The 14,744-nt window shown below is 47.5% G+C and overlaps 1 protein-coding gene across 1 annotated transcript; it reads left to right on the top strand.

Annotated features, from left to right (window-relative positions):
* Positions 1-1,939: 1,939 nt before the first annotated feature.
* Positions 1,940-14,486, top strand: LOC108640200 (coiled-coil domain-containing protein 81-like). The gene is made up of 7 exons (XM_029959639.1): positions 1,940-2,344; positions 3,524-3,585; positions 12,316-12,469; positions 12,853-13,109; positions 13,421-13,506; positions 13,849-13,943; positions 14,377-14,486. Exons 1-7 carry the CDS (start codon positions 2,272-2,274, stop codon positions 14,484-14,486), a joined length of 837 nt encoding a protein of 278 aa, XP_029815499.1. The 5' UTR covers positions 1,940-2,271.
* Positions 14,487-14,744: the final 258 nt, after the last annotated feature.

Here is a 14,744-nt window from a genome sequence, read left to right on the forward strand (position 1 = left end):
TACCATCATTTTATTATGTACGGAGGTGACTTCAGACCTACATGGTTTGTGTTTTTCTCTCTTTGCTGGCTTGACAAGTTGTATGGAGCCTACTTGTCCACAGAAACACTCAAATGCCCAAGGTTAGCCAGTGGGGAATATGCCTTGAGCCCTCTACCGCAGATTTCCATGTGCTAGACCAGACATAATACATGCCTCAGATTTGATAACTCCAAGTATTTTAATTACATGGATGTATGCTGCTAATGAAGGAATGTAGTAAAATTTAATTTTACTATTGTAATATGCAGCATGATTTGGTTTTTAAGTTGAAATGGTTATACGTAGGATCAAATCGTTCAGAGAGTTCCATACTTAAAATCAATCGATTCAGACAGTTTTTTTCATTCATGAAAAAAAATCTAAAATACTTTTTTAAAACTGGCAGAAATGAAGTTTAGTTCTAGTTTTCACAGTTCCTGAGATGATGTGAAATAGTGGAGTTCAGTTTAATTGACCGTGCACAATGTGTTTGCACGTTACTAATTTTCAAATCCAAGGCTTAATGTCAAAGTTAGAGTTTGAATAAGATAAGTAGACAAATACAAATTTTTTATATACACTCACTTGCTATGATGCTCATGCTTAGATACCTTATTTAATGATAGTTAATACAGTGATACTGATTTTGTCTCTGCTGTGTTCATTATTAACCCCAGAAGGTAATGGAAATTTTATTAGACTTGGTACTGGATATTAATACTGTTCCTGACTATGTTATGAAAAAAATGAAGAAAGAGCCTGCAAACATTTGTAAGTTAATTGCCTGACTTGGAAACCACTAATGTACAGGAGCAACATTTACTCACAGAGATTGTCTTATTCAAAATCTCTCCGATGAGTGGTTGTACATAAAGGCCATAAATCACACCTTCATGGAAAGTCTATGAAATGTTAATGGGAAGGCACCCATAAGGTATTATGGAAACTTAATAAGTTTTCATGAACAGTATTTTAAAGTCATATATAACTAAGTAAAAGAACTGGTCAATGTTTAAAAATAAAGAACTAGAAGTTGAGCTTAGTTTGCGTATATTAAAAAAATAAAAATAGAATCTGGAGCCGCTGTCACCTCATGGTAGCTACTTATATTCTACCTGACAACAGCAGGCACCACGTCCATGTTCCTTCACACCTGGTACACCACACTCAGTGGCTGAGTTACACGTGCCTGCACACGGGTTTTTCATTTCAGCTGTGCCTTGTGTACCTGAACAGTGTAGTGATACCTAATGGACACAATGACAAGCTCATGGCCAAACACAGTTCTTGTCTCAGGGAAGGTGACTTCTTATACCACCTGCACATGGTTATCAGTCCCCATCTGGGCTGGTTTATTTGGGTGTCTGTAGCCAGGTGCAAAGAATCTCTGCAAGCTGGGTAGAGGATTTTGGAAGCTGACAATCATGTCAAGGGAGACTTCCAGGAAGGTGACTGTGCATCGGAGGATGCAGTTGCAAGGCACATGTGCAGTTGTAGTCCTTCTTTGTGGATCCTGGTGTAGGGAAAGAGGTCCATCCCAGTGGCCCTAGGGGATAGGAGGGGCTGAGGGTTGCCCTGGGAGCCAAAATGTGGGGTTGCTTTCCCTCATGACCTGGGGGGACCTCTCCAGCTTTATTCTGAGTGCATGAAGCCCCTTCAGCACTAATGCCTATTCCTCCCCAGGTTCCAGGAGTTCCTGTGTGCCCAGCTGGGGAGGATGAGCTGAGCTGTGCAGGTGGGAGGGTCAGTGCAGCAGCCTGAGGTGACCGGTGGAGCTGCCCTGCTCATGCTGGAGATAAATGTAGGTGAGATTGTGTGGTGGCAGGTTGTGTGCAGCCCTGTGACCCATGGCATGACATCACAGTGGGACACTCACATCCCAGGGACAGTGTCCTTGGAATACACTCTTTGGAGAGGCCTGGACACCACTGGAACTGCCCTCACCAGCACCCTGCTGTGCAGGAGCTGCCCTGCTGCTAGGAGGCAAAGGAAAGCTGTGGGAGAGCGTTGGAGATACCACTTGGAGAAGTGTTGAGAGGGAGGAGAGGAGCAGAGGGATTTTGAGCAGGGCAGGCATCTTTTCTGCTCTATATTGCAGGATCTGCCCTGCTGCCAGGAGACAAGGAGATGATTTAGGAGAGCATTGGAGACGCTGCCTGGGGAGAAGCGTCAAAGAAAGGAGAGGAGCAAAGGGGTTTTGTAGCAGGACAAGCACCTCTTCCTCAGCTGCTGCACTGCAGGGGGGCAGAGATGCAGAACTACCTGCTCTCTAGTTCTGTAGGGCCAGAGGAGCTCCCAACTCTCAAGGAGCTCAGCAACAGTGGTAAGGCCATAGGTGTCCCTTGCAGCAGCACTGTCAGGGCCAAGATTACATGGAGATGAGCTGTGGAAAGCCCCCCTGAGGCTGGGGCCATAGAGGGGGCTCTTTTAGTCAGCACAGGCTGCAGTAAGGAGAGCCCTGCCTTGTGGTGCCTTGAGGCTCTGGGGTGGCTTTGGTAGCTGTGACATCCCACCCTTAAGGGGAAGGGTGATGCTCATGGTAGAAAGGAACAAAAAAAGTCCACAAGAACTTATGATGTTTTATTAGTAAATTACATGCTTGGCATGGAAATTGTGAGTTTCTGACCTACTATATAGGAACATGGCAGTGGGTTTTGGATAAATGGGTAAGATGAAAAGGGAAAGAAAGGAAGAGATGAATTAAAGAGGAAGAGAGCGAGAGAAAGAAAAAGAAAGAAGGAAGGAATCAATCACTACTTCTGGTTCCAATATCAGCCCAGCCAATGGGATGTCCTGGGGGCACCACCTGGGCTTGGTGGGGGTACTTTTTTATAGACACATTTCTATACCCCAAAGAGGTTTCTCACTTTCTATGCAAATTAGTTATCATCTGCAGTCTGTTCTTTCACACCTTTGTGGAAATGGGTTGAAAGGGTTCAGGGGTCTTTGGTGTTCTTCATCCCCCCTACAGTCCATGGTCACTTCTCTATCTCATTCCTGCACTTGCATTGTACTGTGTTGTGCTTCTCTCCAGGATTAATAACAAGGATGTTTGTCCCAGAAAAGTGCTCCTCTACTTCCTCATCGCCCCCTTCTCCAGCCTTATTTTGTCCTTTCCCATGGTGTGTTACTACCAACAATCTCCGGTTATTACCAACAATCCTTGTGTGTTATCAACAAGTTTTAGTTGGCTCCACAGCCATCTGGCTATGGGTGTTTGAGACACACACATGATAATCACCTTCTGGGAAATGGCAGTGTCTAGGAGTGGAAATTCTCTTCCCAAAACTACTGCCTGCCTTTCCTCTCCAGGCCTATCATGGACGCAGGGTGGGTTGCTTTGAGCCTTAGGGCAGTCAGGAATGCAACTGGGCAGCCCCAGAGATGAGACTGGGCAAGGGGGGCTAAAGGGCACTCCACTGTCACCTGTGTGGGTAGGGGCACAGGGGATGGTGGCTGTCACTGAATCAGAGAATGGCAGGGCTTTTCCTTTGCTTTCCAGAAATCTGGAAAATCTGGTCTGGAGCATCTCGCTACATCCACAGACAGCTCTTGCAGAAGAGGGTGAGTCCTGCCTCCTGCACATGCCTCACTGCCACGGTCTGTGGGTGAGGGAATGGGACCGCAACACTGCACAAAGGGGTCCGACTAGGTAGAAGGTCGGGGTGCAATGGCTACTTTATTGAGGTAGAGCAGGGACTTATATAGGGTCTGGTATAGGAGGGTTTGGTAACAGGGGAGGAGCATGGGATTAACATTCCAGGGCATAACAGGATAGGAGAACGCAGGAAGGGAGGAGGAACTTGGGAGGAGTTGGGCATTAGGGACCAATGGGGACTCACTCCACACTTGGCACTCCCCAGCCAATCAGTGCAGGATGAGTGGGAAAATGAAGGAGTAAACAACTTATGGCGGGAAAACAGCTCTGGGCAAGCCTGGGTAAGCCCAGGCTATACAGGAAAATGGGGTTAATACAATCATATGAGGAAAACGTTTTAAACAATGTTTAAAACTGGGTATAAATGAGCAAGTGCATAAGATGGAGTCCCTTCACGCACCATAAATTTCTCTCCAGGCTTTAAAATGTTCCCAGTCAGACTCTGGCTCCTCAGCATCTCCCCCTTTTTTGTTTTCTTGATAGAAGGACAAAAATATTTTACTCAGAATGAGGCTTTTGCAGGCAGCTATGACACAACAAAATGTTAGTAACAACATAAAAAGGGTCATCAAGACTCTGAAACACATTAAAAGTATTTGTTTAGACTAGTTGGGTAAACTAGGGGAACCCAATTTATCAAATAGATCATCTGGGGATATCTTAGGGGAAAATTTAATTTCATTGATAAGGTCACGCAAGATTTTAATGCTTTGGAAAATTGATTCAGAGTGATCGGAAAAATTTAGGCAACACATCCCCTAAAAATCCTGGCACCCATGGCCGTGTGCCAGTAACAGGAAGTCTATGGTGGCCCTGTTTTGAAGGGACTTCTTTCAATTTTTGAGTGGCTTTAACCAGGCCTTCTAGGGTCATGCTGGTTGCGTTGGCCTCTTTCGTGAGCCAGCATCCCATGTGCGTCAGGGTGTTGAGGGCATGCAAGGTTCTGATCCCTGCAATGATAAAAGAGCTGAAATAATTTCCCATGGTTGGCCACAACTCAATATTAGGATCACAATCCTCCGGAATTTTGGAGATTGGAAGAACTCCCATTGGAGGATGCAAAGCATCAGGTGGAACAACAGCAACCTTGGATGAGACTGGAGAATCTCCTTTCACCCACTTAAGGGGAGACTGGAGGGTAGGGTAACTGAGGGTATCTTTTCCATATGACTCGATAACTTGTCTGCTACCTAGCCTCCAGTCTCTTTTTGGAGGAGAAGGTGTTATCGTGGACCTTTTAGTAGTGGTTAATCTTTTAGGGTCGTGTAAAGACTTGGTGGCTGGGGGGTAAGAGGTCTTGCCTCCGGCCCCACTGCCAGGTACTTCACTCTCAATGTATCATTAAGGATGGGGTTTTGCATACAAAGCATTCCGAAGTCTCTCTTGGGGCGAATCAATGAGGTGGGTTTTTCACTGATTAACCCAAATTTGTGTAGGTGGAATAGGGTGACCTGGCCGATGGCACAGGGTCCTCCAATGGGATAGGATGGGATACCAGCCCACACTCTCTCGCCACAGATTAGGAATCTTCCCTGTGGCAGGGCACTTGGTTTGAAGCCTACTGACTCTGTTGTGATTATTTCAAGCGCAGTGCCATTGCACCACAGGGAGGCATCCTGATATATTTTCTTAAAGGGAGTAACATTGTTCTTCTTTATGCAAGATGTAGACCCAGATGCGAACTTAAAACACTGATCAGTAATAACAGAACCTAAGACCTCAAATTCAGCGGGGTCATCCTCAACATAAGAAGGTGATTAAAAATAATTTCTGAAATCGTCACTAAGGGGTAAACCAACTAAACACGTCTGAAATAAATTATTAATATTATTAACCGAAAGACAGATAGTGTCATTATTTGTTTCTTGCGCCAACTTCACCCAAACGTTTTCGGGCTGTTGGTACATCCAGATGGGAATGGCTGACGCGGTCTCCAATGTTGAAAGGATCACTCCGAAACTGATGAAGGTGGTGAAGGCGTAGATGGTTCACATGATGTTTCTCTGAAGACCTTCATGCACTTTGCATGGACCCACCTCGGTCCTGTATCAGTGGAGATACAGGTGTGTCCCTTCCCCAAAGTGATGAGAGGAAAGGGACCCGTCCACTTGTCAGTTAGTAGGTCTTTGTAAAGTATTTTGGCCTTCCTTATGTTCTGTTGGTTTTCTGATCGGAAGTGCCTCCTTATAGGTCTTCTACTTGTGGGCATGTCAGGTCCCTGCAATTATTTTAGAAATTCAGAACATACATGACTTTCTCTAGTCTTTCTTGGGGAGCCAGACCCATACTCCCCCTTTTTTGTTTCCTTAGTAGATTTTTTATGTTTTGATGGGCCCTTTCCACTATACCCTGCCCCATTCCAGTGGTATGGTGGATACCCCAGCTATTAAAAAATGCTTTGGTTTCTTTTGATACATATGAGGGCCCGTTATCCATTTTGACCTGGTTTGGGACCCCCATTCTTGCAAACGCAGACAAAAAATGCTTCTTGACATCTCGATTTCTCTCACCAGAATGCGTGGTGGCTACTATCATTTTGGAGAATGTGTCAATTGACACATGTACATATCTTACTTTCCCAAATTTGGGCACATGTGTCACATCCAATTGCCAAATTTCTAGTGGCTCCAACCCTCTGGGGTTAGTTCCTTTGGGTTTAAGTGGGGCCACTGCTTGGCAATCAGGGCAGGTCTTTAAAATCTCCTTTGCCTGATTTAATTTCAGATTAAATTGTTTTTGTAGTGATTGACCATTTTGGTGGAAAAACTCATGAGAAAATCTGGCTTGCTGGAATAAATTTGGTACTGGCATCATACCTGCCAGCTAATCTGCAATCTGGTTTCCCTCTGCCACAGGACCTGGTAGAGCAGTGTGGGACTGGGTATGTATAATGTAATATCCTAATTTCCTGTTTTGAATCAAAAACAATAGCTTGTTTAGCAAATCAAACAGAAGCCGATTAGAAACATCTTTTAAATTCTCTTTACTATGCCCACCACATAGGCTGAATCAGATACAATATTTATCACTTCGTTTTGAAAGATCTCAAAAGCACGTACAACTGCTGAAAGTTCCACAATCTGAGGTGAACCTTGCACTTTATGGATATCTTGTCGCCAATTGTCATCCTGTTTCCAGACGATGACTGCATCTCCAGTCCTACCGGAGCCATCCGTGAATATCTTCTTTGCTTCTCTAATTGGAATCTTGGATTGCATAATTTCTAATTTAAATGGAATTTGGGCCAATCTCTGAACAAACTGACATGCCAGGAGGTGAAACTTCACCTCTTCCAGGTATCCACCAATGGCAATTTGGAAATCAACAGAGGGTCTCAGCAGTTGCCCGATTTGTTCAGAGGTTAATGGGAGGTAAACATAATGTGGTTCCCTTCTGTTAAGCTCTAAACACCTCATATGTCCTTTGAAGACTAATTTGCCAATCATTTTACCCAGGGTAACAATAGTCTTTTGGAACTGGTGGGGGAGGAACAACCATTCCCCCAAGTAGAAGTCCTTATTATCGATTCAAAATTGGCCCAAGATGGCCAACGGCTGTTTTTCTTCCCTTATAATTACCAAGGAGGATGGCAGTCCCTCCATCCTCCGACTCACTTCTCTTTCCGATATTTTCTTTTCAACCATATGGAGGGCATCTTCTGCCTCCTTTGTAACAGACCTGGGGAGGAGGATGAATCTGAATCTCCTTTCAAAAGCTCAAATACGGGATGTAAATCACTGGTTGTGATCCCCAGTACAGGGCGTATCCAATTGATAGCTCCTAGTAGCTTCTGGAGGTCATTCAAATTTTGGACATTTTTGTTTGCGGTCTGACACTTTTTTGGTTAATTTGGAGTCCGAGGTACCTCCATGGTGCTTCCTTTTGTACCTTTTCTGGGGAAATTTCTAGACCATGCGAATTTAGAGTAAAAACAACCAAATCTAAAGTCTTTTTGACAGCCAATTCTGTCTCCGCGCAGATCGAAACATTGTCCATATAATGGAAGATGACTGACTTTGTGAATTTCTGCCTAATTGGGGATAAAATTTTTGCAACAAACATTTGACAAAGCGTTGGCGAATTCTTCATCCCCTGGGGAAGCACTTTCCACTGGAACGTGCAGTGAGGTTCGCAAGCATTGATTGCTGGGACGGAAAACACAAATTCACCAAATTGGCTGAATTGAGAAAAATATGAAAGAAGCAGTCCTTTATATCAACAACCATCATGGGTCATTCAGCAGGTAGCATAGATGGAGATGGCATACCTTGCTGAAGGGCTCCCATGGCTTCCAGGACTTCATTCACTTTGCGCAGGTCCTGGAGAAATCTCCAGGATCCTGAGGATTTTTGGAGGACAAACACTGGAGTGTTCCAGGGACTGGTGGAAGACTCCAGGTGTCCTTTGGCCAATTCCTGATCTACCAATTTGTTTAAAATTTGCAGGTTTTGGACTGGTAGGGGCCACTGATCAACCCAGACTGGAACTTCAGTCTTCCACATCAGTCTGGGCAGCTGCACTGGCTCAGTGACTCCCCCTAAAAAATTGTCTCTATTCCGAGATGCCACTGCTCCATGGCATCCTGTCCCCATAAAGTTACTGGAATGTTAAGTACGAATGGTTTGAGAGATGCAGGTCTGCCCTCTGGCCCGTATATGCTGGCGGTTTTGGTACTTCTGGCTGGCTGTTGTGATCCGCCCACCCCGCTGACCCTTATGTCAGTTGACTGTGCTGGCCAGCTGGGAGGCCAGTCTCGGGAGGTGACGATCGTAACGTCGGCCCCCATATCTAACAGTCCTATAATGCTGACTTTTTGTGGTTTCCTGGGTTCTGGAAAATAAACAGAGCATGTCAAGAACAGTCTGGAAGATCTGACAGCAGTCATCCAATTTGCCTGTATTGGGTCGCCACACCTGATCTCCTCATCCTCGGACATAATGCTGACCAAAGCATCTGTGGAGACCATTTTGGCGACCGGAAAATGAATTCTCAAAGGGTCGGATTCTGCCTGATCCCATTGGAAAAGGACAGCAAAAGGTTGGAACTTGCTGGATATGATGGCGAGGCGAATGTGCAGGTCAGGGTGTCGTCGTCTGCTTTGCCTGTTTTCGACGGCTTGAGAGCATACTTCCAGAGCTTGTTTTGCTTCTGGGGTTAGGGATCGAATAGATGTGAGAGTTGGGTCACCTTTAAGTAGCTCGAAGAGGGGGTGCAGTTCCTCTGTTGTGATCCCCAAGACAGGCCTCAGCCAGTTAATGGCTCCTAAAAGCCATTGCAAATCATTCAGGGTCATAGTGTCCGTTACTTTGAAAGTCAGTGGTTGTGGCATGATTTCCTGTTGAGTGATCCTCCATCCGAGGTAGGTCCAAGGTTGGGTGCGTTGAATTTTTTCTGGGGCAAGCTGCAGACCTGCTTTTTGGATGGCGTCAGTTAAGGCAGTCAAGGTGGATTGTAGTTCGGTCCCGTGTTTTGCTGCTATCAGGATGTCATCTATATAATGATAGATGATGGCTGAAGGTGGTAAAACAACTCTACAGGTGGTAAAACAACAGAAATACAAATACTGATGTTATTATTTGTGAGTCTGGTCAACAGGGTAGGTGTCATTACAATTCCCCTCTCGAGCGCTGTGAAATGTGAAACAATTAGGTATACTTGATCTGGTTGAACGTCAGAGGAGGGGTAGACCTCTATGAGTTGTTGAGTGGATTTGAGCTGGAGTGCGGGAGGCACAATGGTTAATATAATCCAGTCTAAGAGTGGTGGTCGTTCCTTAACTACTGGGAAGGCTGGCTGTGTAGGATGGAGTACATCTGAGGGGATTCTTGTATCTTCACACCCCCCTGAGCGCTCTGCCTCTCATTTCCCTGATGTTCACAGTGACATTTCCTAAGGTCAGGCAGCAAATTAAAGTTTACTTTCCATCTTTAATCGGGGGATTTTCTTGGAGGGAGGAACTTGCCATTGATGTTAGCAATAGATCGACAATAGTGAGCCCAATGGCGACCCTTCTTACACCTTTGGCATAATGTCTTTGGGGGGTCAGGTTTCATGGCCAGTTCAGGGCAGTGTTTTTTCATGTGGCCCTTCTGGCCACAATTAAAACGTGTTTGCAGTCAAGTTAGAGCAGCAGTGAGCAATCAGGCCTTATGAGATCCAGACCCCACATTCTTACACGCCTCTATCATATCAAGTAATGTGGGGTCCTTTAAGATTTTAAGTGCCTGTTGGCAGTCCTCATTTGCTTTTTCATACACCAATTTATTAAATAGAATATCTTGACTTTCTGCTGAACCTGGCGTGCAATCGCTCCTTTTAATCTTGTGATAAAATCTATAAATGGTTTCTTAGGCCCCTGATTTGTTAGAGTAAAGGATGGTGTCTGAATATACACATCGACTGCCTTCTTTAATGCTTCAACTGCCAACTCCCTAGTTATGTCTAGGTATTTTATGTCTATGCGTGCCTGATCCTGCCTACTGGTATAATTGCCCTTGCCATATAACATATCTATTGCACTCTGTATCGGGATCCCTCACCTTTCCATCTTTTCGTTTACATATTTGGTAACAAGCTTCTTCTACTCTGCTTCAAAAACTGATGACTGGACAGTGGATAATAGGCCATTGACCACTGCTCGAATATCATAAGGTATCAAATGATAAGCTAGGAAGAAGGACTCAAGGAGTCCCACTGTGAACGGGGCTCCAAGGCCATATTCGATAATTGCTTTTTTGATATGCTTTAACATAGGGTAGGATATTGGCCTCCATTCTGGGGCACGGCCTTCTTCTAAATAAATGGGGAAAGCCTTCAGGAATTCGGCATCATTAGCCTGTGCCACTTTGGCCCTGAAGGCCTTCCAAACGTCTGGTTGTGGTGAGTGACTAATAAGTATGTGTCTAAGGCCTGTGTGTGGTGAGTGCTGGAGGCCTGGGTGGCATAGGCCTCATGGGCACTGCCATGTTCCCAGGTGTTGACACTGGAACTAGGCCTGACCCTGCCCCTCTTTTCCCTTTGGCCCCAGAAGGGCGATGACTCCGGGAAAGAGGCGGAGCTGGCGGGAGAGGGTATGCGCGGAGGCGTGTCAGTGGGTGGATCGGTGATGTAAGCGGGTGGAGGCAGAGGCGGCCTAGGGGTTGGAACTGGAGGTGGAGCCAGTGGGACCCGCCTAAGCTTCTCCCACGCAGATTTTTCCTGAATGGTCCTTTCCCACCTTCGCCGCTTGTGCACTTCAGTTTCGCGCGCGCACGAACGTCCTCCCCCATCACCAACGCCATTTTGTGGAAACCGCCAAAATGTTGCGCCTTCTTCATCCCTCTCGCCATTTTGGGACTTTCGGGGCTTGTCCTTTTCTGGGGATTTTGTCTTGCAGACTAATGATTTTGGCTTGGATTTTTTATGTTTCGATGGGTTTTCTTGGAGATTCTCATTCGAGTTCATCTTTTGGTGCTGTAGCACCATCAGAACGAGTCTCCAGGCAATTATTGCTTCTTTAGCATTTCGGTCACCCCTTTTGTTTGCTTTCCAAATGTGATATCCAATTTTCTCCCAGTCTTCAATTGATGTATTGTCAGAGATTATCTCCCCCTTGTGTTCAAGCCATTTGCCTAATGCTTTTGCTGACTTTTTATCCAAGGGGTGACCATGATCGATAATAAAATCTTTAAGTTTTCTGTATACAAATTTCTGAGAGGTCGACAGCCAGAGTCCTATTATGGTGTTATGCTGACTTCTGGTAATTTGTCGTTGATGTTAAAGTTCCTCTCTCGTGGAGACTGGGAGATGGGAGAGGGAGTAGGGATGTCCCCGACAGCTCACCTGTGCGAAGACTCGCGCTGACCTGATGGTCCACAGTCTGCAGTTCAGCTGAGGAGGACTGGCAGGTTGATCACCTCTCCAGGTGCCACCTGAGCCCCGGTGAGCACAAGGGAGTTCCTTTAATAAAAGGACCTTCTACCTTGCCCCACGACCTGGGTGCCATATGCCATGGTCCAGTGGGTGAGGGAATGGGACTGCAACACTGCACAAAGGGGTCCGACTAGGTAGAAGGTCGGGGTGCAATTTCTACTTTATTGAGGTAAAGCAGGGACTTATATAGGGTCTGGTATAGGAGGGTTTGGTAACAGGGGAGGAGCATGGGATTGACATTCCAGGGCATAACAGGATAGGAGAACGCAGGAAGGGAGGAGGAACTTGGGAGGAGTTGGGCATTAGGGACGAATGGGAACTCACTCCACACTTGGCACTCTCCAGCCAATCAGTGCAGGATGAGTGGGAAAATGAAGGAGTAAACAACTTATGGCGGGAAAACAGCTCTGGGCAAGCCTGGGTAAGCCCAGGCTATACAGGAAAATGGGGTTAATACAATCATATGAGGAAAACATTTTAAACTGTTTAAAACTAGATATAAATGAGTAAGTGCATAAGATGGAGTCCCTTCATGCGCCATAAATTTCTCTCCAGGCTTTAATACATTCCCAGTTGGACTCTGGCTCCTCAGCACCTCACCCTGTCCCTCTGGGCCTCCAGAGCAGGGGCCAAAGTGCCATTCCCAGGACCATGCCAGTCATGTGGCAGCCACCCCGTCTCTCGGCAGCCCTGCCAATGCTCCCTCCTATTACTTGTGTTTCCAGGCAGTGGAGACTGGAGTTGGGACATTTGCAATTGTCCCAGTGCATGCCAGTGTGGAAGAGGGCAAGGTTTTGACTGTTGAGAGACCTGTGTTCATTGTAAACAAACAACTGAGGACATTCTACAACCTTGAGTGTGAGGAAACCAAAATTCCTGGTAAGAAGATGGAATACTTTCCCTACACAGCCCTTGCATTTGGGTTGTTGCCAACAGCTCTGACACAGCCAAAGATGACACTTCCAACCTGGAGAGTGCTGAGTGTGGGCCCACATAGGGCAGCCCAGCACCTTGCCCCTCTCTGGGGAGCCAGCCTCATCTCCCCAGCTCCCCCTGTGCTCCAGCTGGTTGATTGCAGCAGGAGGCCAAGCTTTGCTTGGCTTCTCCTGACCACCAGCTCTGTTCTGGAGAGGTGACTGAAGCTGAAAGGGGAGCACTGTCTGGCAGAGTGTTGCCTGAGGGCTGGGCACTGATGACCCCTAATCTTGGAATTGGCTGAACTGTGGTGGCAGACACCCTGTTGCTTTGTTCTTGTTTCCTAGACGAGACACCTGTTGTTCAGCTGGACTTTGGGGAGATTGCTGCAGACACCCACTTCCGCCGAGAAATTGTGGAGCTGTGTGTACATGAGACCCTGCTTTGCTTTGCTGGGGCTCTTGCAGACGAGAAGGAGGTGGAATTCTCCTTCAAGGGCATTGGTATCCTTGCTGTGCGAGGAAAAGTGGTCAGCATGACCTTCTTTGATCACTGCGTGTTGGAGCCAGATGTGACAGGAAACATGCTGAAAGCTCTTCTCAGGGTGAGCTTGTCATTTCTATGGGATTCCTCTTCGTGGCTCTGTGGCAACGCTGTCAAAGCTCTCCTGCTGCCTTCTCTCAGTTGTCATGACCTGCCTCACCACCCAGCCTAGGCACACTCCTGATGAGCTTGTCCATGTCTGGGCAGTGCCTTGGCCCTTTGAGGGAGGGTCTAATGACATCAAGGGAGAAGGTGGTGTGAGGCTTTCTGGGAAGCAGCCGTTGTGTCTCTGAGCAGCAAGGCGCTTTGCCACCTTTGTGGGCAACCAGCATGTTTCTGAGTGTCTGTTGAAATGTGGCTGTCCCCTTCCAGGACTCCAACATGATGAGGATCGTGGCCTTTCCAGGCCAAAATGATTTTAATCGGGTCAGTCGAGATGAGGTCATCACACTACCAAGGTGAGCAGGATGGCTTCTGCAGCTTCTGCAGCTTCTAGTTCATTGAGGCTCCATTCCAACCAAACTTGGGCAGGATGAGCCCCTTCCCGGGTGAGCTTCCTGCTCTGCCCACCGCTCACTCTTCCCTGGCTTGGAGATTGCAGACAAAGGGGCCAGTCAACTTTCAATGTGCCCTGAGAGAGGTGGGACAGTCTGCATGGGCAGCAAGGAGGGTTGTTGTGCACCGTGCCCTCCAAGGACTTGTCAGTGGCTCCCAAAGACGGGTGCCAGCAGTTACAAGTGTGAGCCCCCAAGGGAGCCTGGTGCCCCAGCTTTACCCAGTTGGTGCCTTCTTGTTTCCAGTCTTGTAGTGGAGACCCCACACCAGCCATGGGCTCCTCTGATTTCCCTGAAGCCCAGCAGAGAGTCGGCGCCCTGGGGCGGGGGTTCTCGCAGAGGTAATGTGCCATCTGAGGGCTGGCAGGGACTGAGGGTGCTCTTGCCCTCATGAGGGCAGGTCTGAGGTCACTGTGTGATGACCCATTCTGGAAGAGGCTCTGAGCTGTGGGCAGCCCCTACAGCCCAATGCCTCCAGTGGGCCCTGGGGATTCTCAGTACCTCCCAGTTCTTCCTATTGGTGAGTCCCTTCTGATGGTAGAGTGGTGAGTAGGAGAGGAGGAAAATCATGTCCCACAGAGATGGGTGGCTTGGTGGGAATTCAGCTCTGGATCAAGTGTGGGTAAGGGACAGGGGCCTGCCTGGAACTCTGGCTCCCAGGGGTGGCAAGGACTGAGGGTGAGCCTTGTGTGGCACGACTGAGCAGCTCTGCCCCTCCTGCTGGCCACGTGATCTCAAAGACACGGAATGCTCTTCCCTTTCTCCCACTTGCAGTCAGCGTGCTGGATCCAGTGTTCCTGGCTCGACGGAGGGTTTCCCAGGCCAGTCAGCAGTCAGTGGAATCTGATCAGCCTAAAGACAAGGAGGCTGGCCGAGGAGGGTGAGCCCTGTAGAGGAGTGGTGTGGCTGAGGCTGTGTGGGGTACACTGTGCACTTGGGGTAGAGAGGGAGAGATGTTTCCTTTGGCTGGGGTGCACGTGCTGATGTTGAATGGCCCTGGAGACCTTGTCCTGCTGAACTGCCGCATGGTGCCATGGGGCAGGGTGTGAGCCCATCGCACAGATACAGGCTCAGACTGGGCTCCCACAGACTCAGACTGCTGGCCTTCCTCTTTAGATTCCTGCCTGTAATCCAGGAGAAGA

The sequence above is a fragment of the Manacus vitellinus genome, unplaced genomic scaffold (assembly GCF_001715985.3).
Source record: "Manacus vitellinus isolate BGI_N305 unplaced genomic scaffold, ASM171598v3 scaffold_0_pilon, whole genome shotgun sequence".
Taxonomy (NCBI): Eukaryota; Metazoa; Chordata; class Aves; order Passeriformes; family Pipridae; genus Manacus; species Manacus vitellinus.